We start from the raw sequence: 26,173 nt of genomic DNA on the forward strand, positions 1-26,173 counted from the left end.
TCCCCATGTTTCTTTGGATCTGCAAAGGTGCTTATTAGCAGGATGAAATCTGAATTTTAAGCACATTCTATTAGGTTGGTGCAAAAGTAATTGCAATTTTTGCAATTTTTAAACTTTTAAACCACAATTACTTTTGTACCAACCTAATAGTTGACAGCTGGCTTCATAAATACTGATCTCAGAGCCCCTGGATTCAGTATGTGACCTTGGGATTTTTTTCATCTTTAAAATATGTAGATTATACGTTGATTTTCCTTCAAAAATTCTGATTCTGTCTCCAAATAAAATAAATAAGAAGGTAAATAGTATAAGGCTAAATCTATAAAGCATAGCTCTTGCCAGGAATTAGAGTCACAGAGTTCTCTTCACCTGAGATTCCACTGAGATGCTTATGGTAAGAAAATTGGCTTTATTCCTTGCCTATGGCTTTGTTCTGCGTGACTTGCCGCACTTAGTCAATTCAGTATTCATAGTCTCATACTAATCTGTGTTTAGAATGAGGAATTGGGGTGGTAAGAGTTTAAGAGCAAGAGCACAGAATCACGAAGATAATCATATAAAATTTAATTTTATTATTGGCCTTCTAAGCCATAACAAGAGCAATCAAAAGTTCCTTTTCTGATGCGCTGATTAGGCTATGCCAGCTGAAAGTGTAGTCCTGTGGAACTAGGAATGAATAGGGAGTAAGGGGACAGAGTCAGCTCTGTAACTCAAAGCGAGCGGTGTAATGTGGGACAGGTAGTGTCTTCACTTATAAAAGAAAAGCTTTGTGGTATATGACCTCATAATATCTCTTCTAGACCTAATATTCTGTGATTCTTTACGGTTTTCTATTAAACAGTAGAGGTGGTTTTTAAGGTTGAGATCAGGCTACTGTATTCCAAAGTGAATCTATATACAGCTGAAAGTTAAAAAGGAAATTTCATAGATTCTTTACGTATAATTCTTCTCCCTCTTTCTTTCCTCCCACCTTTCCCAGGACTATGTGGTGAATGTTACAGAAGAATTCCTAGAGTTCATTTCAGATGGAGCACTGGCAATTGAAGTATGGGGCCACCGGTGTGCTGGAAATGGTAGCTCCATCTGGGAAGTCGATTCCCTTCATGCCAAAACCAGAACGTTGCATGACAGGTTTGTACTTGGCTGTGAGCTTTAGACACAGGGTCAAGGCCAGCACTTGGACAGTAGTTAAGAAAACAGATACTCTGAGCCTGTTTCCTCATTTGTGAGATGAGAATGATGAAAGGAATTACTGGGTATCAAAGAAATTCAATGGGGTAAAGAAAGACTTTTTAACAAACAAGACTGAAATAACTGCATATCTATACTGGAAAAAAACAACAACACCCAATCTTTATTTCTATGTGACACCATACACAAAACTTAATTTGAGAGGCATCATAACCTTAAATGTAAAAGATAAAACTATAAAATTTATAGAAGAAAGCAGATATCGAAGGATATCTTTTTATAAAGTTGATCGTTTGCCTCTTTTATGATCCAGTGATCTCTCTCCTAGGTATTTACCCAAGAAAAAGAAAATATAAGTCCACAAAGAGAGTTATACACAAATGTTTATGGCAACTCTATTCATAAATATCCCAAAACCACAAACAACCCAAATGTTCCTCAATGTGAGAATGGATAAACAAATCATAATATTATTCGTATACTGGAATATTACTCAGCAATACAGAAGAAAAAAGACTATTGATAGTCATTTGGATGGATCTCAAAAACATGAAGAATTAAAGAGGCCAGAACTAGAAGAGTACATACTACTACATGATTCCATTTATATGAAGTCCTAGAATAGGCAGAACTAATCTATGAGATTCCATGACTGCTTCAGGTAGGGGTGTGTGTGTGTGGGGCATTAAATAGGAAAGAGTATGTGCAGCCTTTCTAAGGTAATGATGGGGGTACTTTACACAGGTGTATGCCTTTGTCAGAACTCATTGAACTCAGTGCTTGAGATCTGCACATTTCACCAAATTTGAGTTACCACCGCAATAAAGGAAATAAGAAGACCTTATACTATACGGTTGTTTCGAGAGTTAAGTAAGAAAATCATCTATGCATCATCCATAGCACAGGTCCCAGCACATAGTACGTGCTCACTGAATGGTGGCTTATTCCTAATACTTTCCCTGGACAGTGGCATTGTTGTCTGTTGGAATGTGTTTCTGCAGGTGGAGTGAAGTAACCCGCAGACTAGAAATGTGGATCTCCATATTAGAACTGAATGAGTTAGGGGAATATGCTTCAGTGGAGCTCCATCAAGCGAAAGATGTCAATACAGGAGGCATCTTTCAACTCAGACAGGTACTGCATTTGTTTTTGTTTGTTTCATGGTTTCTCTCTGTTCCACTCTTACACAGTTTCTGGAATTTTCTGGTTATTTGTCTCTGTTCACTAATCCGTTTCCATTCCTTTATCCTGTTCACCCGTCTCTCCCTCCCCATTCCCATTCCTGGCACACATTTCCACATCCCTTCCTCATCCTACCTGCACCTCTACAGGGTCATTCCCGGAGAGTGCAAGTCACAATAAAACCTGTACAGCATTCAGGGACACTGCCACTTATGGTCGAAGCCATTTTGTCAGTATCCATTGGCTGCGTGACTGCCAGGTCCACCAAGCTCCAGAGAGGGCTGGACAGCTACCAGGTAAGACAAACAGATGTGAAATAGCATTTGACAAAGATTGATTGATGCAGAATTAAGGCAGTCAGTGATCTGTGATGGAGTCCTGCTTGGGAATAGAACAGAACTCCTTGCCTTAACCGTATATCTGTCCCCCGTTCATATTTCCACCCATTGCCGTTTTTTCTACATTTAAAATACTATATTGGCTTAGTGTTGATTCATAGTAGTGTTATTTATAAACATACATTTTAATGCTATAGTACTCACTTAATTTAGGCAGGTCTTATTTTTTATCTGACCCAAAATATGTTGGCTATGTAGCACTGTTGCCTGGCCTGATCCTTTTTTATTAATATAAAATTGCCCCCATACACTGATGTAATTAACCAGCTGTTTGAAAGCTTTCCTTTTTGTTTAAATTAAAAGTTGTCCTCATGATCCTTTTTGTCCATGAAATCTCCATTTACTAAGTCTTCTGTTTTCATTAAAAAAAAACTAAAACATGGAAACCTCTAGGAATTGATCTTCATATTACCAGTCACATCTCTTCAGTATTCCTTGAGAATAAACTTTACCATTAGGAACTTGTCCGCAGTGTTCTGAAAGAATTCATGTGCTTCACTGAGTCCCGTGTACCTTCACATATGAACTGGGGACTGGGAGAAATCAGACCATTAAGTTTGAGCTCCCTCACTCCTGCATGTGGATGGAGCACTCTCCTTGTCATGAGTGGGGAGGAAATCTTTCTCTGTGGAGTGTGGGCATAAGCCCAGCCCATCTGGAGAATGATTCATCTTCTATCTCCGCTTCCTTTTGGCTTTGTGGCATTTGGGCAAAAGCTTTTCTGAAAGCTGAAAACATTGGCTTGGACTATTGGGCCTTAAGGAAGGAGTCACTTTGTGAGGCACTGCCTTCCCTATCTCAGGCGAGACTTCACACAAGCTCGCAAAGCCTGGGGCAGAGTATAAATGAAGGTGTGGGGACAGAGTCTGCTGTTCTGGGGAGGCTGCTCCACAAGACTTTTCCTTGTGTGTGGAGTAAGAAGTTGGATTACCTGTATTCTTATCCCAGTTCAGTCCTTCACTTGGCTGTCACCTTTGGGATGGCTGCAGGGCCTGGGGGAAAGCACTAGACTTGTGTGGGAGACCCAGGTTTTTAAGTCTAGTTTGGCCTCCCAGAAAGCTTACCTTGACTGGGTAATTTAAACTTCGAGTTCCCTTTTCTCTTCTCTAAAACCATGAGGTGGACGTGATAATTCTCTGAAGTCCCTTTCTGCAGTAAAATATTCTGGCTTAATGAATCTCTGATCTCAGCTAAAACTGAATCGATGTGCCCTAAACCATGACCTACAGAATATGGATCATCAGCTGACTAAATGTTCCCATTTGAGGAACATTATAAGGGTTGATTATTTGCAATGTTTAAAACAGCTCTAACTTTTGAGTTAAAACTGATTTTTGTCAAAATTTGAGCTCTCAAATATCAGCCTTTCCTCAATACTGAATATTTTTTGAAGAGCATAGTACCAGTCATGCAAATTTAAATGGTGGCTGTTTTAAAGTTGTCCTTTCTTTCTTCCATGCTCAAGGTCATGTCCAATAACTTATTTTGTTGACATAGTACCTTAGACTTATTCCCCTGCAGTAGCTCAAGTCAATCCAGAATATACTGACTTCCCAACAATTACATTGTGAAGGCTCAGGCTAGTTTTCAGTAAATAGAAGTTATTTCCTTAGTCTAAAAAATAATGACCAATTAGAGCTATTTGTACTTTACTCATTAATTTAGGGAATTAATTCAAGAAAAATTACTTCAGTGTTAGGCTTGCATTTAATAAGACCCTTATTCAGATGATAATGGTAGTTACCAAACTAAAACAAAAGTGTATTTTGAAGTCTATACAGAGAATAATTTTAACTGTATTTTAAAGCACTTTTAAAAAGCAGTATATTTTAAAGTATTAACCCTGCAATAACCAAAAAAAAAAATGAAAGAAGGTTGTTACATGGCCCAGCATTCATTTAGAGTAGAACCTGCCTGCATATGGATGAATATTCTCTACAAATGGGATTTCTTTTATCCTTGTTTCTAAGTAAAATTGTCTGAACTAAAACCCTTTTATTTTCAACATGATTTTGTTTTGCCATATGTTTTTGCCGAAATTATTATTTTATATTATTATTGTAAAAAGTTGCTGTGGGTTTAAGGCAGTTTTGATTTATCTCAACTGATTGGTATGGATGGTTGTGTGTACAATAGTGGATAATGATAGACTCATATATTCGATTGAAATAGTAGACTGCTTGTTGCAGTAATCTAGTGTAGAACCTTGTGTGAAGATAGCCTTAGGTTCCCCAGTGGGCTTTCACTGTGATGATTTTATCATGGAGAGTGGTGGGGTGCAGGGAGAAGAGCACTGAGCTGGGAGACTGCAGCCCTGTCCCTGCCATTCTGTGTGGGATCCTTTGGGGGGATAAATCATTTCATCCTTCAGGGATGGGATGAAACTAACTAAGGTTACTTCATGGCTAAAATTCGGAGGTCGAGCAGTGGGGTTTCTAAAGTCCTCTCTCTGTCATTCCGTCTTTCGAAGCCCACCCTAAACCTCATTCAAACAGCTCACCCAGAAATATGTAGCAACTATTTGCATAACAGCCTGGTGGTGTTGGTACCTAGTCTCATCTAAGAGAGATCTTGTTTTTAAATGACTCCTTTCTGTATTTTTTTTCAAACTTAAATTCCTTAAGTAATTATAGACAAGCGAATTAAATCCACTAAACCTTTTTGAGATTCGACTCAATGTTGTATTTTGCAGGTGTTGTGTGTGCTGTCCGTTGTAATGTGTGTATTAAGCTTCCAGAATTCTTTTCCTTGTGTGCTGTTTGAGAAACAAAATGCATGTCCTTTGTGTTTCTTTCTTTCCTACCAGAGAGATGATGAGGATGGTGATGATATGGATAGTTACCAGGTATTGCTGCTGTCAGTCCTGGGGCACAGCTGCTGCTAATTGCCAGCCTCCGCAAAGCAGAGGGCGGGGTGGAGGAAGGAGGAGCCCAGAGCAAGAATATGCAGTTTCTCACTTGCTTTTGATTTGCTTGAAATGTAATCAAGGATACACTACTATCTCTGTGGATTTCTCTCAGTTCAAAATTTATTACCAGATCCTGCACTTTTGCTATGCTGTCTAGCTTGTAAAGCCTTTCTAAGCAAGACCATTATCACTGTATTAAGTTGATGATCTTAAAATTCATGATGTGACCCATGCATATTCTCTAAGTAGACTGTCTTTCCTGTGAAAAACTGCACTTAGCTCCTTACATCTACCGTGTTTCCCCGAAAATAAGACCAAGCCGGACAATCAGCTCTAATGCATCGTTTGGAGCAAAAATTAATATAAGAGCCGGTCTTATTTTCCTATAATATGAGACTGGGTATAATATATAATATAATATAATATAACATAACATAACATAACATAACATAACATAACATAACATAACATAACATAACATAATATAATATAATATAAAAAAGTATAGGGTCTTATATTGATTTTTGCTCCAAAAGATGCATTAGAGCTGATTGTCTGGCTAGGTCTTATTTTCGGGGAAACATGGTAGGAGAATATCATTATTTTAATACACCGTTTTACTTTAAAGGACTTTTGTTCGATAAGGAAAGTGAAGACAGTGTATGCACACAATTTTTTTTGTTTTGTTTTATTTAGCCAGTTTTCTTTTCTCATTAGGGGCGAGATTAGTTACCCCTAACGTGGAGAATTTAAACCTCAGCTATTTCTTTTTGGAAATTTAGAAAAAATTTGTGTGCAAATGTGAACTGTTACTAGTCAGCACTGACTGTCCTGCTGTCCTGGAAGGTGTGGGAATGACAGTAGCTGGGGCAATAAACTGAGATGAAGTGTTTGGATGTGGTTCCCGGGCTCTGTGCCAATTCTCCACGTGAACTTTAAAAGCATGTTTTCCTTGTGTGCCTTCTTATATCTAAAACGTGGGTACATTGTAGGTGGAGCCTCAGGAGTGCTCAGGTGTCTGCTCTTAATGTAATGTCTTAAGGGTTAGACTCGAATTAAGAAAGTCAGAACATTTTGAGTAGAATTGTTGGGTTTCTTTCCCTCCTCATAATTTTATTAAGAAAGAAAAACAAACAAGCAAAAACAAACTTTAGGGGAGATACCAGTAACCCCTTGGATTTCGGCAACGCCACTAACTCACTCCTGCAGCTGTCTGTGCGCTTCCTGCCACGTGTCCTCTTGAAGTCCAGTGGCTGCTACAGGGAGTTCTGGAAGCATGGCTGACTGCATGTTGGGCTTTTGCATGGGAGATTTTCGGTTAGCCTCACAGTCATGGTTGGAGGTACAATTGTGACAGATGCGAAAGGTTCTCTGCTGATCTATAGTTTGCATTTCAGAAAACACACATTACCAAGCCAATTGAACAATGAACTCTGAAAATGCCTGTCGTTTTTCCATTTCATTTGCTGTTACACAGTTAGGGCTCTCTCCATGGTGTCTTTCAGCTTAGATTCCCAAATCCTTTAAATGAATCGCTACAATTTAGATACACACACACACATACACACACACCACGGAAGCATCATCCAACAGCTGCTGAAGTCTGAGCCTCTCTTGCCTTAAGTGTAAATTATGCTTTGGAAATCTAGGGGCTCTGATTTCTGAGTAGTGGGATCCTGGATCAGCATGCAATGTTACTGAGGCCTCTTTGCTTTCTTGCATAGTAATCACACAGCAATATTCAATTGGCCTTTCCTACTGAAAAGCTTCCCAATCAAATAAACATCTTCTTTTAATAAAATAAATAGTTGTCTGTGCACTCTACAGAGAAATGCTTTCCTTCCCTGATGTCAGGAAGAAGACTTAAACTATGTAAGAGAGAGATGGTCTGATGCACTCATTAAACGACGAGAATACTTAGATGAACAGATTAAAAAAATCAGCAATAAGAAAGGTATGTGAGATTAAACTCTTTCCTGGAAGTAGCTTTCTTACTTATAGACAATGGTAGTAGACTACTTTCTTCCCTTTGTTGAAAAATAGTATTTTTTTTTAACTTTGCAATGATTATAGATCTTAGTGAATCATATTGTATAGTGTTGGTTTAAGAAGGCTCTGAAATTGAAAGTAATAAAGTTTCATAAAACTCTCAGTTAACTGTGATATTAAATGTTAAACTCAAATTTTGTTTTAATGAATGCAGATCTGATCAATAAAACAGTATGTCAATAATGCGGTATTCCAGGCTCAGAACTTGGGACTGACAGCAGCTAAAAGGTCCCTTGTGAAACCACAATACTTGGCAGGTCAGCCCCAGCTCCTGTTGGCCAGTAGCCATGCACTCAGCTAGTTCAGGGTGGCCTGAAGCTGGCCTACAGCTCCATCCACCACCACCCTGTCCAAGGATGCGGATTGCTTATGCTGGCAATGGCATCTGGGATTTCAAAGTAGCAGTATTCTCTTAAAAGCCTCAGGCTCTCATCCTGACGTTATGATCCACTCATTGTGGTTAACTGTGCACCAAAGGACACATCGCAGATGTTAATCCATGTCACGTAGAAGTTAGCAAAAAGTTTCCCTCGGTTAAACATCTTCACTCAACGTTCTTGGTGTCAGTGTGTGTCTGTGTTCCACCTGCTCATGAAAACTCACGTAGACCGTGCCCAGCTAGCTCCAAAGTTGGATTATGGGTAAGAGGATTTCAAAATATATCAAATCCCGTTCATAATGAACATGAAGGAAAATAAAGTTAGTTTTCCAGAGTGAGGTAAATGGTGTTTTGTAATCCTCTATCTTTATAAACTGATGTATAGTTTTATAAAGTGGTGTCACATCCGTTATTTCATGTGACCCTTCCAACAAGTGCATGAAGTAGATACGATTTGTATTATCCCTTTTTGACAGATCAGGAAACTGGACTCAGCTGTTGAATAGCTTCCCCAAATTACAGAACCAGTACAATAACCCTAGTCTTCTAATGCCTGTTCAACGCCCTTTCTACTCTTCCTGGTTTATGGTCTGTTAAACTAGTATTGTAGTCTCTGAGCACGGCTGGGTGCTCAGGCTTGAATTGCAAAGTCTCAAATCCTTGTTAGGAGCGTAGTTGATGTTGAAGCCATGTATGGATATCAGGAAGTAAAAACCTACTTGCTTTTAATGTAGAAATTGTACTTTCTCTCTCCTTGTTGCTCATCCCCTCATTTTGTCCCACAGAGAAAACAGAGGATGATGTAGAGCGGGAAGCACGGCTTGTGGAGCAGTGGGTGGGGCTGACTGAGGAAAGGAATGCCGTGCTGGTGCCAGCGCCGGGCAGCGGGATCCCTGGGGCGCCCGCTGACTGGTGAGTCTTTCTTCTGTGCAAGCCTGACAGGATGGTGCGGATGGCCTGTGGAAAGAGTCATGCGAGTGACTTTCCAGGGTTGTCGCAGGAAATGTGAAATAACATGAGCTGCCCCGGAAAGGGCCACTCATCTCTGGTGCTGCCTTCCTTTTGTGCCTCTCCACCACAGCCAGCTTCCTCTCACGGGAAGCCAGGCAGCATTTCTTGCCTGGCCAGGAATCAGATACCACACTTTTCCATTCCTGTGCATGAGCAACTTGGACATGGGTACTGATCTCCAAAAAGTCTCTTACTTTGGCTCCAGAGGAGGGGGTTCCAGGCTGTGCTTGAACAGGGCAGAAAATCTATCTCCTTATTTGCCCTCGTGCTTTCTTAGTTTGATCACCAACATAGAGTCACCGCTTAAGCACTACATAAACTACGATCAGTCGATTGATCTGTCAGTCCTGATGCTCGAAAGAAACAGTGTGGTAGCCTAGACTCTGGAGTCAAGTAGGTCTGGATTTAGTTTCCGGCTGGAGCTCTTAACTTGCCTTAACTTCTCTGTTAAATTTCCTTAGCTTTATTCCTAGTCTATTAACAGAGCTATCTTTTTGGTAATGTTGTAAAGATTAGAGATAATATATATTTAAAAATACTTTATTATAGTGCCCATTCATTAAATGGTAATTACTAGTGCTTCTTATTCTTATTATAAGAATATGTCCTAGGCATTAAAGAGAAATCCATTAAAGAGGCATTGAACACAAAATGTATGTGCCCAGATAATCTTGGATTGGCATAGACACATTAGTGATGTTAACTTGTGTCTGTAGTTGATTTCATGATATTATTATAAAACTAGAAAATCTGAATTGGCAGGCACATAATTTGTAACCTGATATTTGCCCCAGCAGATTCTCCTCTTGTGGGGATTCCTATAGGCTACATGCAGTGTGTCAGCCAGCCAGCCAGCCACTTGTTGTAAACAGCCAGCTCAATCCCAGTCGTGTTCTGCTCCGTGAGGCCCGCTTTGGACAGTTCTTCCCTCAGTCTGTTTCATTTGAGGTGTTTCCAAACTTCAGATCATCTTGAGTGTTTGGAAAATTAGTGTCCTGGGTCCCATTCCTAGTTATTCTGATTTGGAAGCAAAAGGATGGGCGCAGGGCTTACATTTTAAGAGGCCCCATGCGCTGAGTCTGCTGCAGATGGGCCAATTTTTGATAAAACACTGCTTTGGTCTGTTTTATACACAACTTTACCTCCTTTCACACATCTTTTATTCTGTCCTCCTTTGAGCTTTTAAAATATTCCCCCTTTTGTTCATTTCCCTTGGGTTCTTCCCCTGTCCTTGTGTCCATCCCTCACAAATCCCGTCTCTTTTTCCCATCACTAGAATTGTTTTTAGAAAAGTTTCAAATAATCTTTGTTTCAATTAATTATATGTAATTCATATAACTGGTATTTCTTCACATAAGTCACACAATTCCCATGATTTTTGTGATTAGGAACATCAAGAAATGTGAAAGTATTTCGTGAATAGAACCTGTATCGCCATAGTAGATCTCCTCTGCATCTGTGCCTCTTTGGTGTCTGGTATCTAACAAGGCGTAAAATGCGTATTTGGTTATGATTAAGTTTTGTTCTTAAATTTAGGATCCCACCACCTGGAATGGAAACCCACATACCAGTTCTCTTCCTTGATTTGAATGGTAAGTAGACCCCTGACGTTCCAGTGGATATCACATTTAATTAAGGTTTGTAAGATTTCTGACCCATATGATTTTGTTCCTTAAATCACTGTGCTAATCTCTCATATGCCACATCAGGTGACATTTTTAGTCCAACCAAATATACACAACCGAGACAGGTAGGATCACTAGAAGACCCATGTGGATATTTAGTGTTAGAACGAGAGCACTTGGGAGTTTGAGAACTGCATATAGAAACATTAAAGCAACTATTTATTACTCTAAAACATGAATGCACATTGAAGTGACGTGAGAAAATAATCACCCTCAGAGATTCTGACTCTTTAGACTTTGCCAAGGGCCTGAGAATCTGCATTTCTGACTGGGGCCCTTTGCTCCCACCTGCAATAGTGTTGATACCATACCAGGATCATATGTTCACCCTTCATTAAGGGTTGCCCTGTATTATAGCAATTAAATCAAACCTGGGCGAACCTAGAGCAGTGCTCTTCCATGTTCGAGCACTAAAATCCCTCTTCAAAATGAAATTTTAAATGGAACCCCACATGCAGAATACAAAGGCAGGGTTGCTGTGTTTGGAGGTGGGTGGGCTCCGACAGGTCCTTCTGCAGGACCCTGGGGATCCTTAGTACACAACCTGAAAACTGCTCTTCTGGAGGGAAGACCAATAGTGGAAGGAAGGCAAGCGGGGGTTGGCTTTGGCCCTTCATTTGGAGAATATGTAAAAGCCTAGAAGTTGACTATGTGCTCGTGAAGTGGTGAGTCCTGTTATCAGAGGTACGCAAGTGAAAGTGGGGTGACCACCCACAGAGATTTGTGCAGGGTGAACCCCATACTGGGTAGGGCATTGGAAGGAGATGACCTGCAGATTTGTCCCAAGTGCTCAGAATGTTGATTCCAAATTGATAATTTACCTTCTCCAGTCTCTAATTTAGTGGAAGTTATATAAGTAGGATAACAAACACCAGTTTACAGGAGGAATTAACACCAGAAAGCAGCGAAAGTCTAAGGTGTGTTTATGTAGTGAAAATGTTTGCTCCTGGGACGACGTATAAAATACATGCAGTCCATTTTATAGGAGACTCACAAAGGCTTCTTTTTGGCTCTCATAGTTCTTTCTGTAAAGGATAAAAGGTGTTGTGGATACTGAAGTGTCTATTTCAACTGTGGGATAAGGAATAAAAGAAAAAAATTAAAATATGTTACATATAAACTTCGTCTGTATAAAGCATATTTTAAAATATCTGGTGCTTAATTAAAAACTGACTCTTCTCCACTTTCGTTTCTGTGCCCTGGACTTGGTTAGCGGATGACCTGAGTGCCAGCGAGCAGCTCGTGGGCCCCCATGCATCGGGTGTGAACTCCATCCTACCCAAGGAGCATGGCAGCCAGTTTTTCTACCTGCCCATCATAAAGCACAGTGATGAGGAGGTAATTGGCCCGAAGGTTCTTTTGAAGGGCTTCACGTTAGTGCATGTGATTGTGGGCCTCTCTGTCCATTAAACTCCTATGGTCTGGGAACTTCAAAACATAGAACTTGTGTGTTGTCATTCAAAAAAGGTGAGGGGAAATATCTGTGATTCATTTGAGTTGCATTTATATTCTCTCTCCAGTGTGTGATGTGTAGCTGCTACACTTGAGTTGCATCTTGTTTCCATCTCCCCATCCTTCTCCCTATCTCAGGTTTCAGCCACAGCCTCCTGGGACTCCTCGGTGCATGATTCCGTTCACTTGAATAGAGTCACCCCCCAGAATGAAAGGATTTACCTGATAGTGAAGACCACAGTCCAGCTCAGCCACCCGGCAGCTATGGAGTTAGTGTTACGCAAACGGATTGCAGCCAATATTTACAACAAACAGGTAGTAATGGGGCCTGGTTCTGCTTTTGCCTCTCTGAGCTCCAAGTTTTCTCCTCCTCCTTATCGCAAAATAGTGTTTTACGCTGTTAACACAGTGGACGTGCAGATTGTTACCACGCTGGCCAAGTTCCGGTCTGATTCTCATTTATCGAACATAATGGAGCCTGAGGATGGCAGAGGAAAATGTCCGCCAGCAAAGGACTTTTCCACGTTGACTGATCTGAGACCCATAATCCCAGGTGGCAGTGGAGCTGTGGCGTTTCACTGTTTGAAAAGGGTTAAGTGCCAGGTCCATGCAGAGTAATGACAAACCAGGACAGAATGCAGTATCCAAATCAATCCCTATCTGGATGCCATCCCAGATCTCATCTCAGAGGTGCTGATCCTGTCCATTTTTCTTCGGATTGTGCCAGGAAAGACTGGTTAAATCCTGACGAGATCGAAAGGAAGGCAGCAATTGGAGAGAGAAGCAACTACAAACGAAACCCCTGAATAGGCTGCACATTCTGTAATCTGCCCAAATAACAGCTGGACACTAGTGTCCCTCGGGGGTGGACACAATGATATTTTGGTTCCCCCCCCTTTTTTTTCTGTTTTAGTGACTATTGTATGTATTTCAAAAGCATAGTGATTGATAATGCTTTTGTAATTTGTAAAATACTAAATATCTTATAGTTTCACATTACTCAACTCAGCTTTCTTTTTGTACCAGAGTTTCACCCAGAGTTTGAAGAGGAGAATATCATTGAAAAATATATTGTATTCCTGTGGTGTAACCTATGAAATAGTATCCAATATACCAAAGGTAAAATACATTTTTTTAGAACTATCAAAATATAAGTAATGAAGAATGTGTTCATTCTCAAAACTTTTAAATCATTTTCTCATTGCAGTTTTGACAAAAAATATTGTTCGTGTACAAATATTATAATTGCCTTCTTGTCACTTTAGGCAACAGAGGAGATTGAGGACCGGGAAACGCTGGCTCTCATGGCAGCGAGGAGTGAAAATGAAGGCACGTCGGATGGAGAAACATACATTGAGAAGTACACACGTGGCGTGCTGCAGGTGGAGAACATTCTGAGCCTTGAACGGCTCCGGCAGGCAAGTAACTGCAATGTCTGGACCAGAGGAGGAGTCACCAGCCTTCACCCCAAATGGACCAAGATGAATTTACTGAGCAAACACCTTCTCTCTAAGTCTATCCGAGAAGGACAACTTGTGGAGCGATCTCATTAGACAAAAGTTACTTTGACAAAATAATAAGAAAAATTAAAATAATGACTACACATCATTGAATACCTTTTATATGAGCTCTGTGCCTAAGCAATTTAGCTATATTAGTTTGTTTAATCTACAAGGTAACCCTATGAGGTCCATACTGTTATAATCCCCATTTGTAAGTGAGAAAATTAAGGCTGACAAAAGTTAGCTAACCTGCTCAAGGTTACACAGCTAGAAAGTGGTACAAAGTCAGATATGAACGGAGAATGCTTGACTCCAAAGTCCATATGCTTAACACATACTATCTCTCTAGTTTTCGGATCCACATTAACTTCTCTGGCAGTGGCAGGACATTCAGGTGAAAATAATCCACAAACTAATGAAACTGTAAGACAGGAGGAGTCATTTCATAGAAACAATAGTTGAAGTTATGGAAAATGTGTTTTGAGCAATAAGACTAAGATTGGCATCTGTCAGAAAAATCTTCCTTTAGTGAAAGTCCCACCTGAATTGCTGCATGAGAAAAACACAAACCACATAAAAGTTGATTGTAGTTTTGCAAGTGAAATATATAGCCAGAGGTATTTCTTCTGCCCACCTATATAAAAAAATCCACAACATATAAATGTCTTTACTTCAGCAGTTTTCCTCGTTTTATTTATGAAAAAGGTTTTTGATAGATTAAGCAAAAAAAAAAAAAAAAGCGGGTACAAAAAAATATTCTAGTTTTGTAAATTTTGTAAGTATGGGGGACTAGGTAGTGTATAGGATTGAAATGATTTTCATTTCTGTATTTTTGCATCATTCACAATGAGCATATAGTACTTTTGTCATCAAAGGAGAAAACTAAATGTCATTTTTGACTTTACAGGCAGTCACGGTCAAAGAAGCACTTTCCACCAAAGCCCGGCACCTGCGAAGGAGCCTCAGCACACCAAATGTGCATAACGTGAGCACACCCTGCCAGGGTCTGCGGCTTGCATGATGTGTCACGGGTTGGGGTGCGGCACATGAGGGGACCTGAAGTCAGGGTTTACAGGCGGGGTAGAACATTTGGCACTTGTGTGGGCATCCCCAAGTGCCACACACCTGCTCCTCTGTTCTAAGGAAGCACATCAGAGAGCACAGCTCTGTAACATCTTATAAATAGGAGACAAAGAGAAAATGAGAGAGCGAGAGGTACTCTTAGGAAATTTGTAGCTCATATTAAAAAGAAGAGTGAAAAATTGGGGGGAACATGTATCTTAAAATGGAAAGAAAGTCCACCTATGAAATAGTCTGCGTCCTCCCCCCAAAAAAGAACATAAATCTGAACAAGACTCCCTAGATGTAACTACTAATATTTACAAGGGGCAGAGAAAAATGTTAAATGACACCATGGGGATTCAATCAGTAACATCCCGTTTGTGGAAAATTTTACAGGAAAAATGACCTAGTGAAAAGGGAAAACTCATAAATTAAAAGAGATTTATGATCTATACCATCCAATTGCAATGTATGTACTATTTTGATACAAGTTCAAAATTAACTGTGAAAATGTTTATGTGACATTTGAACACTGACTGGGTATCTGATAACTATTTAGCAATCACTTAACTTTTTAAGATGTGATAGTGGTATTATAGTTATGGTTTTTTAAAAGAGAGGAGGGATTTCTTATTTTTAAGAGAGAGAAATATTTATGGATAAAAGTTTTTTAAGTTAGTAAAAGAAAACAAAATTTTTTAAAGTAATACTAAATGTTAGAGCAGAATTATAATAAACTCCAATGAAGAAGGAAATACTACAGATTAGAACAGACGTGTATGGGATAGAAAACAAACAATACAAAGAATCAATAAAAATGAAGTTTTTTGAAAAGACCGGTCAAATGGACTGACTTCTAGTTAAGATCGTTGGGGGCCAAAATAAAAAAATATGAGAAGATACAAATATTGGAAATAAAAAGGGCGTATTACAACAGAGAGAACAGAGATTTAGACATCATACAAATAAACCCTGAATAATGTTATGTCAGTAAATGTAAAAGCTTAAACAAAGGAAACTTTCTACAAAAACGGAATAAAAAAGAAGTAAAAAATCTGAATCTGGTTATCACCATAAAGAAGACCTTAACTCATGGAGAGCAAACGACTATGTTCATTGATGGGAATGCACAGTAACAAAAAATTGGCACATCTCCTTAAACTGATCTATACATTCCCAGTATAATTTCTTTTAGGATTTGATAAGCTGATCCTAAAATTCCTATGGAAGAGCACAGTTGAAGGTGCACATACCTTATCTACGGCCAGAGATTCCATGCTTTAATATATGCTCATAGATTCTCATAGATACACAGGCTGTATTTAGAACTAATGGGTGCTGAAATAGTTCACATGTCAGTACTGATAGGATGCAGCTAGACTGGTACTGAGGGGCAGCAACAGCATTTATCTAATCATAGAAACAAATTAGAAGGAGTCTGGTTGTCCATCTAGACTAGAAAAAATAAATTGTTAGACTGTTGAGAAAGATCATAAGTAGTAAGATACCGCTTTATATGAATCATCCTGTATGGGAATAGTAAACCCCAGATTTAGGGTAGTCATTGTTGCTGGGGAGGGTGGAAAAAAGGAAGGGGACCAGTCAAGATGTTGGAGTAGGTAAACACTGTGTTTACCTCCTTTCACAACTGCATCAAAATTACAACCAAACTACAGGACAACCATTGAGAATCACCTGAATTCTAGCTGAACTGAAGCCCTATCACTAAGGACATACAAAAGAAGCCACCTGGACACTGGTAGGAGGAGCAGAGACATGGACCTGGCTGGTCCCACACCTGCATGTGACCATTACAAATCAGAAGGAATATCTTTGCTGTGGAGGTCCCCGCTGGAGGAGCAAGGGGTCCCAGCCCCACACCTGGCTACCCAGACCAGGGTTCCAGTGCCAGGGAGAAAAGTCCCCATAACTTAGATGTGGAAACTAGCAGAGATTGTAGCTGAGTTAGATGAGGGTGGCTGCAGACCCAGGTGCTCCCTTTTTTTTAAAGATTTTTATTAAAAGATATAGCTAACATACAACATTGTATCACTTTGAGGTGTACATGACAGTTGTTTAACTTCTGTATGCCTAAAGAAGTGATCACCGTAAGTCCGGCAACCATCTGACACCATACTATGCTTTCACAATATTATTGACTATATTCCCCATGCTGTAAAGCCACTCCTCTTAAAGTGCCGGCACTCGGACTTACTCTGAGCTCTAGCTCTGGGGCAGGGGCTCAAAAGACACCAGGGACATTAGAGAGGAACTGAATTATCTGGCTTTGGGGCGAGTAGCGGAGGGGCAGCTTTCTCCTGGAGGGAGGAGCTGGCGGAAGTCATTGTTTCTTTGTTGAACTGTTCCTCCTCCCAGCGTGCAGACACAGGCGGCTGCCGTGTCTGAGTCTCCATCAACCTGGCTGACACCATTTGCCCTTCCCCGGGAATTCCCTGTGACCTCGCCCCATGTAACTTTCAGGCACATCCAAACTGATTCCAGTGGCTTTTCCATAGAAGCAGCCTGCTTTGGCTTATCTTTCCTAAAGTCTCTTAAACCCAGGCAATTAGCATCTGGCATCAGTGTGTCCTGTACCCCTAGCTGAGCAGCCCTCAGCCCAGCACTAATGACAGCCAGCCTTGGTTTGTGGCTTGGCCTCTCGAGGTACCTCCAATATGGGTGCTGGCGGAGGCCATCTGCAGATTGCTTTGTGGCTCATGCCAGGCGGCCCCAGACAGGGCACAGGCTACACCTAAACTTGGCCTTTGACAGGGACCCTCCCAGGAGGCCCATGGGATGGCACATCCAGTGGTCATCTTGGACTGAGCCACAGTATTACCCAGCCACCTCTCAAAATGACACACGCAAAGGGCGGACTGTGCAGCCAACAGAATTTTACTAAAGCGAATCCTGCTCCATAGGGTCACCCTCTGCTCCACAGCTCCTGCAGTGTAGTCATGTCACGGCCGCTCCTCATAACCAATCAACTTGAGGGTCACTCCCTCTCTTTGATATGTGAACAGCAACCAAGGCTCAGCTACCAGAGGGCACACACAACCCAAATAAGGGACACACCTGGGGTGAAATTAAGATATTTCATGAAAATGGAAACAACAGCAACCAAAAGCAAGGGTAGCAATACTTATAAGAGACAACATAGACTTTAAAACAAAGACTATATAACAAGAGACAAAGAAGGACCCAGTAATTTCACTTCTGGGTGTTTATCCAAAGAAACCCAAAATGCTACTTCGAGGGGACATGTGCATCTATATGTTCATTGTAGCATTGTTTACAATGGCCAAGATATGGAGGCAGCCTGGGTGTGTGTCAGTGGATAAAGAGGAGGTGGTACATATATACAATGGAATATTGCTCAGCCAGGGAAGGGAATGCGTTCTTGCCATCTGCAGCGGCGTGGATGGACCTGGAGGGAATTGTGCTGAGTGGAGTATGTCAGACAGAGAAAGGCAAATGTGATATGATTTTGCTTGTATGTGTAATCTAAAGAACAATATACACAAATAGACAAAACAGAAACAGTCTTGATACAGAGAGCATTTTGATGGTTGCCAGATGGGAGAGGTTTTAGGGGGAATGTGGGAAAAAGGGCAAGGGATTAAGTAGTACAAATTGGTAGTTACAAAGTAGTTAATGAGGATGGATATAGCATAAGGAATATAGTCCATAATATGGTAATAACTATGTGTAGTGCCAGGTGGATATAGACTAGTTAGGGGGATGACTTCTTAAATAAATGTCTACCCATTATACTGTACACCTGAAATTAATATAAAATAATATTGAATGTCAACTATTTCAAAATTAAAAGGGGGGTAAAAAGGTTAAATAAAAGGAAGACAGGAGACTATCATACAGGCTTCACCCGTATGTGTGACATGTTTCTTTATATGTGTATATATTAAATTTATGTTAAATATATAAACTATATTGATAAAAAAAACACACCATTCATTTCTTATAGGTCTCCTCCAGTCGACCGGACCTTTCTGGCTTTGATGAAGATGATAAAGTATGTATCTTCAGGCACTGCTAGGTTATTAGCAGACTCTAAATCTGGCAAGTTAGGGAATCTTGGGTGTTTTTAAAATATATGGACTTCTCATCTTAATTTTATGCAGAGCATTGTCTCCACATGTCCATTTCCAAGTTCAAATACTTGAGGTGAAATTGCTGTGCGCTCTCAGTGTTACATTGTGGAGGACATAATCTAGCATGATACGACTTTCCGTACCAGGAGAATACCATACATGTGTGGTTATGAGTCTAGCTCTATAAACGATTTAAGAACATATTACATCCACCTAAGCAACATCATAATTATTTCAAATGGGTAAAATTAGGGGTTAAAATTAAGGGTCTTTTACAATGTCACCGTATTCAGCCAATATTTCTTAAACACGTATCATTGTAAATTACCAAGCTAGGGACTGTGGATGATTTGGAGTATAAACACAGATTATATCCTCCAGAAATTTCAAATCTAGTCCTTAGCGGCAACCAACTCCAGAGAAGTTGAAGTAAAATAAGCTTGTATGCTGTATAAGAGGAGTTTTCTCCCTTCAGTATAGCAACATCTTATGACAGTTTGATACTTTTAAATCTCAGGTATATGTACAAGGTGTGATCAAACAATATGGTGATTGTTTAAATAAAAAAATTATTACAGTAAAACACACAGGGCCATGAATCCTCCTCAAAATACCCCCCCCCCCCCACTTCAAACACACTTATCCCATCGTTCTTGCCATTTTCTGAAGCAGTTCTGGAAGTCCTCTATCATGAGTGTCTTTAGTTGTGCTTCGTGGCTGCTTCAATGTCCTGTATCATTTTGACTTTGGGGAAGAGCCAGAAGTCTCACGGGGCCACATCCAGTGAATAAGGGGGATGAGGACACACTAATGTTTTCATTTGACAGAAATTGCCATACCAGAAGCGATGTGTGACACAGAGTGTTGTCATGATGGGGGATGATTTATGGCACACTTTAAAGCACACCTTCTCTCAACCGTAGCTCACACCCGACTGACTGCACTGAACAAGTTGAAACTTGTCACACATTGTTACTAAGGTTTGACGTGCTGCTTTCCCTATTAAAGATCCCTGCCTTTCCATTGGATGGCACTCGGCAGCAGCATTCACTGTATTTTGTGATCACACTGGAAAGGCTCTGTGTCACACATCGCTTCTGGTATGGCAATTTCTGTCAAAACCATTATCGTGTGTCGTCATCCACCTTATTCACTGGATCTGGCACCGTGCGACTTCTAGTTCTTCCCCAAAGTCAAAATGATTCAGGACATTGAGGCAACCAGGACAGCGCAACTAAAGACACTCACGGAAGAGCGCTTCCAGAAGTGCTTCAGAAAGTGGCAAGGAGATGGGATAAGTGTGTTCAAAGTGAGGGGGAGTATTTTGAATGGGATTAATGGCACCGTGTCTTTTATAGTAATCAATTTTTTAAAAAATTTAAACATTCACCGTATGTTTTGATCACACCTCATAGAGTAACCATACCACCAAGTTTGCCTGGGGCAGTCCCAGCTTATGCCTGCTACCCAGGTAAAATTATTAATGGAACCATTTCAGTCTGAAAAGTGTTTCAGTTTGGTCTTAAATTTTCCAGTCACCTTATATGCATACCAAATTCATAAAAGTGACAGCTTCTGGGGATGGAGGAAGATGAGTGGGACCTGTATGTCACTGTGTTTATAATGATTTATTAAATCTTGAACAAATACAATAGAATATTATCATCAGTCAGTCACTCTAGGTGTATCTTGGGTGCGGTAGTACTTACCATATTCAGCCCTTTTTTATGTTTAATACATTTCATTTAAAAATAGAGTACATACTGTGACTGAAAATAGAAAAACCTCAAATCTGGTCTTTATTTCTAATTTTAGAGGAACTTAATTACAGTTTAACCCATATTTTAACTTCTAGGGTTGGCCAGAGAACCAGTTAGACATATGTGACTACAGCTCCAGTTACCAAGATGTAGCATGTTATGGAACTTTACCCAGGGATTCACCTCAAAGGAGTAAAGAAGGTAGTAGTGATATTGTTTTTCTGTATTATTTCTTTATAATTTCTTCGGAAAGGCATGGGGTAAAATTCTCTTTTAGATGGCATGTAATAAAATATGAGGCTGAAATTCTAGTTTGCTAGGTGATCCGAAACTATCTTCTTGAATAGAACATATTATGTTCACTTACTTGATTTATTTTTGCTTTGTATCCAGTGTATCTTCCAAGTAATACTAAGCCTTTGTGTAACACTTTAGAATTTTCAAATCGTTTTTCATACAATATTTCCTGAGTTGCACATCAATTTTGAGATGCACAGAAATCTTATTACATTATGATTAGACTTCATTCTTTACCAAAAGAATACCCACCTCTGTCATGGTTTTATACTCAAATTAAAGGATGTTTTAGGAGAACACATCTCTTATTCCTAAAGCAATCTTAGAAACGATACCAGAAAGGAGTTTAATCAATGACAGCATTATTATTACCTTACTATATGATCTTTCAGTGCCATGAAGGGAACAGCATTCTTTGGATATGTAAATCGACTCTATTACCTTAATCCTTAGTACCAGCGAATTGGGGAGAAAATATAGGCGGAGGAAAAGAGGCCCGAAAACGTAAGAAATGAGTAAAAGCAAGAAAGAGGAATTATTCTTTCTTAGTCATTTGGAGCAGGGTGGCTTGAGGAAAAAAGGGGCTTACAAGAAAATTTATACAGTATTCATTTATTATTTATTGTGGCTTTACTTGCTATATGCAGTGAAAGGTACAAAAGTTGCCATTATTGATCTTAAAATCTAACTGGACACAATATGTATATGTTATTGCCATAAAATAAGTTAAATGATAATGTGCCAAAATGCATGTGCCAACAGTAAGGGCTATGAGAATTCAGAGACTCAAAATCAGCATGTGTCAAAATTGGTCTGGTAACTGGCACTTAAGCTACATCTTGAAAAGAGGGTAGAAAATTTGGTTTCTGCTTTCTTTGATGACTCCATGACTTTGTAGCTTTATCTCCATTCTTGCTTACCTCTGTTTTAATTCTTAGCTAAATATTAGCATATTGATTTCTTAGTTATACCAGATATTCCTGTGGCTAGGTTATCCCCTCATTTCCCGTGTACTGATTGAAGTGCTCTGTGCCTAAAAACCATGCCTTTTTGTCTTCCACAGGTTGTACATCAGAGAATCCTCATGCCTTAACAGTCAGCCCTTTTAAAGCATTCTCTCCTCAGCCACCAAAGTTTTTCAAGCCCCTAATGCCTGTAAAAGAGGAGCATAAGAAAAGGATAGCTCTTGAAGCAAGACCTCTTCTAAGCCAAGAGGTAAATGCTTGACTTGTCTGTACCGTGTAAAATAGAATGGAAATGTGTTGCCTGTGGAGAAGTAACAATTTGCATTAACAAGTTGGATGCTGCGTGTGGACATGTATGGGTCCACTCCATGGGTCCCATCTGGAGTACCTCTTTCTCAGGTACACAGGGTCATGGTAGAATTTCATTTGTTGTTACTGCTGTTGTTTTCTTTCTGCTTATGGCTTTTCAAAGTATTTTTTATCTTTCAAGTGAAAAAGAGATGTTCCTGAGGTGTTTTGAAAATATTAAAGGGTTTTTTGTGTGTGTTGTTTTTTTGTATTTGATAAAACCAGTTATGTTATTTGCCATAGAATCTGTATAGTCTTGTCTGATTTCATGGTTAGTTTTACTCCAGCCTGCAAAATTGTTTGCTGCACTACTCACAAATAATAGAAGTGTTTGCATTGCTCTTCTAACTTGCACATACTTAACATGTATTTCGGCTGTCATCGTCTTCTGTGTGTGATGCATCTGTGTGTCTTAACCTTTGCAGAGCATGCCTCCACCTCAGGCACATAACCCTGGCTGCATTGTACCCTCAGGAAGCAATGGCAGCAGCATGCCAGTAGAACACAATAGCAAACGTGAGAAGAAGATTGTAAGTTCTGGAACCATTTCTGTCATATTGCCTGGTGGTGGGTTTAAGGCCCTTTCACAGACGATTCAAATACTTTAGATAAAATTAAGATACGTATTGGGTCTTTGCTTTTGTAAAAGAAAATGTGACCATTGGTACTGAAATTTTGCATGAACGTGGCCATGACCTGTGATTTTTTCCTAAGTGTTCGTTCTATGTTATTTTATTTTATTTATGTTTTGCTTAGTATAAATTTGCTTAGGTAAAGGGAAAGGAGCACTTTTCATGATACTAGTCTTTATAAACAAGTGTAATTAAGAGATCATCTTAACTAACATTGAATCTTTCTGATGTGCCTGTTCATATTGGCCAGATTCTGAAGTTAATCTACCTAGAGGAATTGCACTTACTTGGAGTAAGTAACTGTGCATTTAGCTGTGGGTATGTTTGCAAGCTTTTTTTCTGTTGCCTGATGCTATTGCCAGGATTGTTCTGTAGTTTGTAGCCAGCCACACTACAGCCTATCGTGACCCACCACCATTATCTCTACATCTCAGGTAGCCTTTTTTAATTTGCTCGCCAAATATATTCCAAATCCCTTGGTGTCAGTCTCGCGTTCATGATGGCTCATCTATATTTTACCACAGGTAGATGGAAATTCTGCATGTAAAACTTCGTTCCCCAGCACTTGGTTTTCAAATTACAAATATGACAAATTGTTTTTAAAACACTGTATACCAGGCACTTGGGATGATAAATGATACCTCAAAAAAAAAAAACAACAACAAAAAATCAAAAACAAAAAAACCCCCAAACAACTGTATATTCTCAGACCTGGACAGCATTCTCTAATTTTGTGTCTGGGCTTTTGCTCTCACGTGGCTTTTCCTAGACTTTGAAAAAGAAATGCAGCTTGGAGCAAGAGGGGGCTGCTCGACGCTGACGTCTGTGTGCTGACTGCTCTGTGGGCAGCGTGAGGGAAGTTTCCTTTTTCAACTCCACCATATCAGAGCCATTGCAGAGGCTCATCAGTGAGAGGCCCCTTAACAGTCTAGAACATGCTGCTAAAGCACGCCCTGTGAAGCTAACTGGGACTTAATCTGGATGTGCAGTTGGCTACTCTGTTGCATGCTGGGAGTGAATCCTAGGACATGACCTTCTCATCCTGTGCACTAAGGGAAGGAGAGGAGGCACCATTTCCCCCTCACCTCTCTGTCCCTGTCCACCGCCTTTGCCTCTGTTTTCTCCCTGTCCCCCAAAGTCCTCATCCTAATTCCTGCTGGAGAAGAGGACACATCAGTCTCCTCTGTGTTCTGGAATCTCACTGAGCTGCCCAGTCACCCACTTGGCCACCCCGTGCTTCACTAATAAGGACTACAGCCTGGGCTAGCAAGGCCAGGTATCTAGGTGGTGACCTTCAAATCCTCTGGCTCCATGGCCGACTGGATGTGTTTGTGACATGGCTCTTACCAAATTTGTGCGCAGGCACAAATTTAAACCCGTTTTAACAATACATTTTGGTAGAACACACCATGAAGAGACAACTGGATGACCATTCAGGGGCTGCCCAGCAGATAGTATTACTGTTCACAGTTTGCCTAGTAGATTTTGTTTTAAAATATTCAAGGGATAGGAAAGAACTATCTCCAGACTTGTAGTAGCAGAGGGTAGGAGAAAGCCAGATTCGCCTGACCTGGGAAGTCTCATGCAGCAGTTAGAATCTGTTTGATGGAACACACCATGAAGTCCACTGCGTAGGGTTTGAGGGAACCATTTTACTTGCTGGGATCTTACTTGAGAGATCGGCCTCTACTCTTCTTAGAAATTTGGCTCCCTGAGCACTCTTTGTCTCTGAAGCTATGGTACTGTTTGATTTATTTCAGAGTGCTGCTTTTCCAGGGTGTTTTGGTAGATTTTAAGGGTATTGCTTGCTTGATCTGAGCTTCCAGTTTCACTTGGGGAAGCTTTAACTTTATTTCTCCCCTTACAAATGGATATAAATGATTTTATTCCTTTGTTCCTAATTTGCTTTCTTTTCTACTCTTGAAAAAATCTGCGGGTGAATCAGTAGTTCAGTCTGATCAAGGGAGTTTGAAATCATTTTTGAGAAGCAATACTGGGACACTGTTCCTTTCATTTTTTAGCCCATCTGATTACCAAAGTGACCTGCAATTCCACATAAAATATAGTAAATACAGCTGCTATGCTTGGTTCTTAAAGTACTATTTTGTTGTCTGCTCAGTTGGGAAGATGAACAAATATACTTCATGTCTTGTATGGATAAGATGAAGGCAATGATATGCCTTTGGAGTCTTTTAAAGTCGTGGAGCAGATTGAGAAGAGCAGAAAGCAAAGCCTTTCTCCTTCTTAGGTCTTGCATAGACAGCATATGATTTATTGCTCCTACTTGCCATCCAATACAAAAGGCTTGTTGAGTGACTTGCCCAAGGGCTCACCATTAATGAGATTGTAAGAACGCTAAGGGTCGCGAATTGGGGGCTTACGCCAGTGACACCAAGTGCTCTCAGAGGTAATGCATTTTCAGTCACCCTGCCCACTTTCTCCAAGGGGCTGCCCACCCTTTAGCACCACGGACAGAAGTACCGTGCATGCTCAGCTGATACAGCCCTTCTGAGAAGAGACCATCAAGATGTTTTGTCTATAGGCAAATATCAACTGCATAAAGTAAACTGCAAAAATCAAGTCATGAAGACTGTAGCTAGAGAGAAGCTTAAGAACCTGACTCTGTGCTCCACTTTTAGGTGGGGTTTTCATTCATTCGTCCTTGATACGTAGTAGGAAGATGCTTAGTTTAGTGTTCTTTAAGACTGATAAATAATATTTCTGGAATAAAAGTCTATCTAACCAAATTCCTTTAACATACAATTGAAGCAAATTAAGTCCCCTCATTTTTCTCCTTAAGGGTAGTAATAACTTGACAAACTTTCAGTCTCCTACATGTTGGAAAATATTTCATCTATACTCATTTTCTTTCTTCTGGAATTAGTCGTCCCTACTGCTTTGGCCCTTTGGGTCATTATGCCATCCTCACCCCTCCCCCAAATGCATAACTCTATACTGATCCCTATTTGAACTTAATGTCTAGGGGTTTTTGTAGACTCTTCAGAGTTACAAAGGTCATTCTAATCATTGAGCAATAATTTCTTTTATCTTTGTGAGTTTGATAAATGCATATCTACTTCTACATGTTAAAATCGTGATTAAATATTTCATTCAGGAAGTTGTATTTTTGGATGCCAGGCCTTTCCTCAGTCTTCATAATAAATAACTCCAGGCATAAAAATGGCCGTAAGTTACTAATTCTCAGCTTCAAATTTGGTTTTCCTTGCAATACTAACTTTT

The 26,173-nt window shown here is 40.0% G+C and overlaps 1 protein-coding gene across 9 annotated transcripts in view; it reads left to right on the top strand.

Moving 5' to 3' along the window:
- Window positions 1–26,173, top strand: part of KIF13A (kinesin family member 13A) — a 187,102-nt gene that overhangs the window by 155,200 nt on the left and 5,729 nt on the right. For 2 of the 9 annotated variants that reach the window (XM_074335179.1, XM_074335183.1), the window contains 17 exons: window positions 980–1,131; window positions 2,193–2,325; window positions 2,523–2,669; window positions 5,578–5,616; window positions 7,534–7,633; window positions 8,893–9,019; window positions 10,655–10,710; window positions 12,017–12,141; window positions 12,394–12,570; window positions 13,282–13,374; window positions 13,521–13,677; window positions 14,669–14,742; window positions 18,805–18,852; window positions 20,787–20,892; window positions 22,052–22,203; window positions 22,727–22,831; window positions 23,184–23,225. In XM_074335179.1, coding sequence (XP_074191280.1) covers window positions 980–1,131; window positions 2,193–2,325; window positions 2,523–2,669; window positions 5,578–5,616; window positions 7,534–7,633; window positions 8,893–9,019; window positions 10,655–10,710; window positions 12,017–12,141; window positions 12,394–12,570; window positions 13,282–13,374; window positions 13,521–13,677; window positions 14,669–14,742; window positions 18,805–18,852; window positions 20,787–20,892; window positions 22,052–22,203; window positions 22,727–22,831; window positions 23,184–23,225 — 1,833 coding nt within the window. The remainder of the gene's footprint in view (window positions 1–979; window positions 1,132–2,192; window positions 2,326–2,522; window positions 2,670–5,577; window positions 5,617–7,533; window positions 7,634–8,892; window positions 9,020–10,654; window positions 10,711–12,016; window positions 12,142–12,393; window positions 12,571–13,281; window positions 13,375–13,520; window positions 13,678–14,668; window positions 14,743–18,804; window positions 18,853–20,786; window positions 20,893–22,051; window positions 22,204–22,726; window positions 22,832–23,183; window positions 23,226–26,173) is intronic. The other 7 variants (XM_074335181.1, XM_074335185.1, XM_074335184.1 and 4 more) reach the window with 5 other exon arrangements.

The sequence above is a fragment of the Rhinolophus sinicus genome, linkage group LG06, assembly GCF_036562045.2.
Source record: "Rhinolophus sinicus isolate RSC01 linkage group LG06, ASM3656204v1, whole genome shotgun sequence".
Taxonomy (NCBI): Eukaryota; Metazoa; Chordata; class Mammalia; order Chiroptera; family Rhinolophidae; genus Rhinolophus; species Rhinolophus sinicus.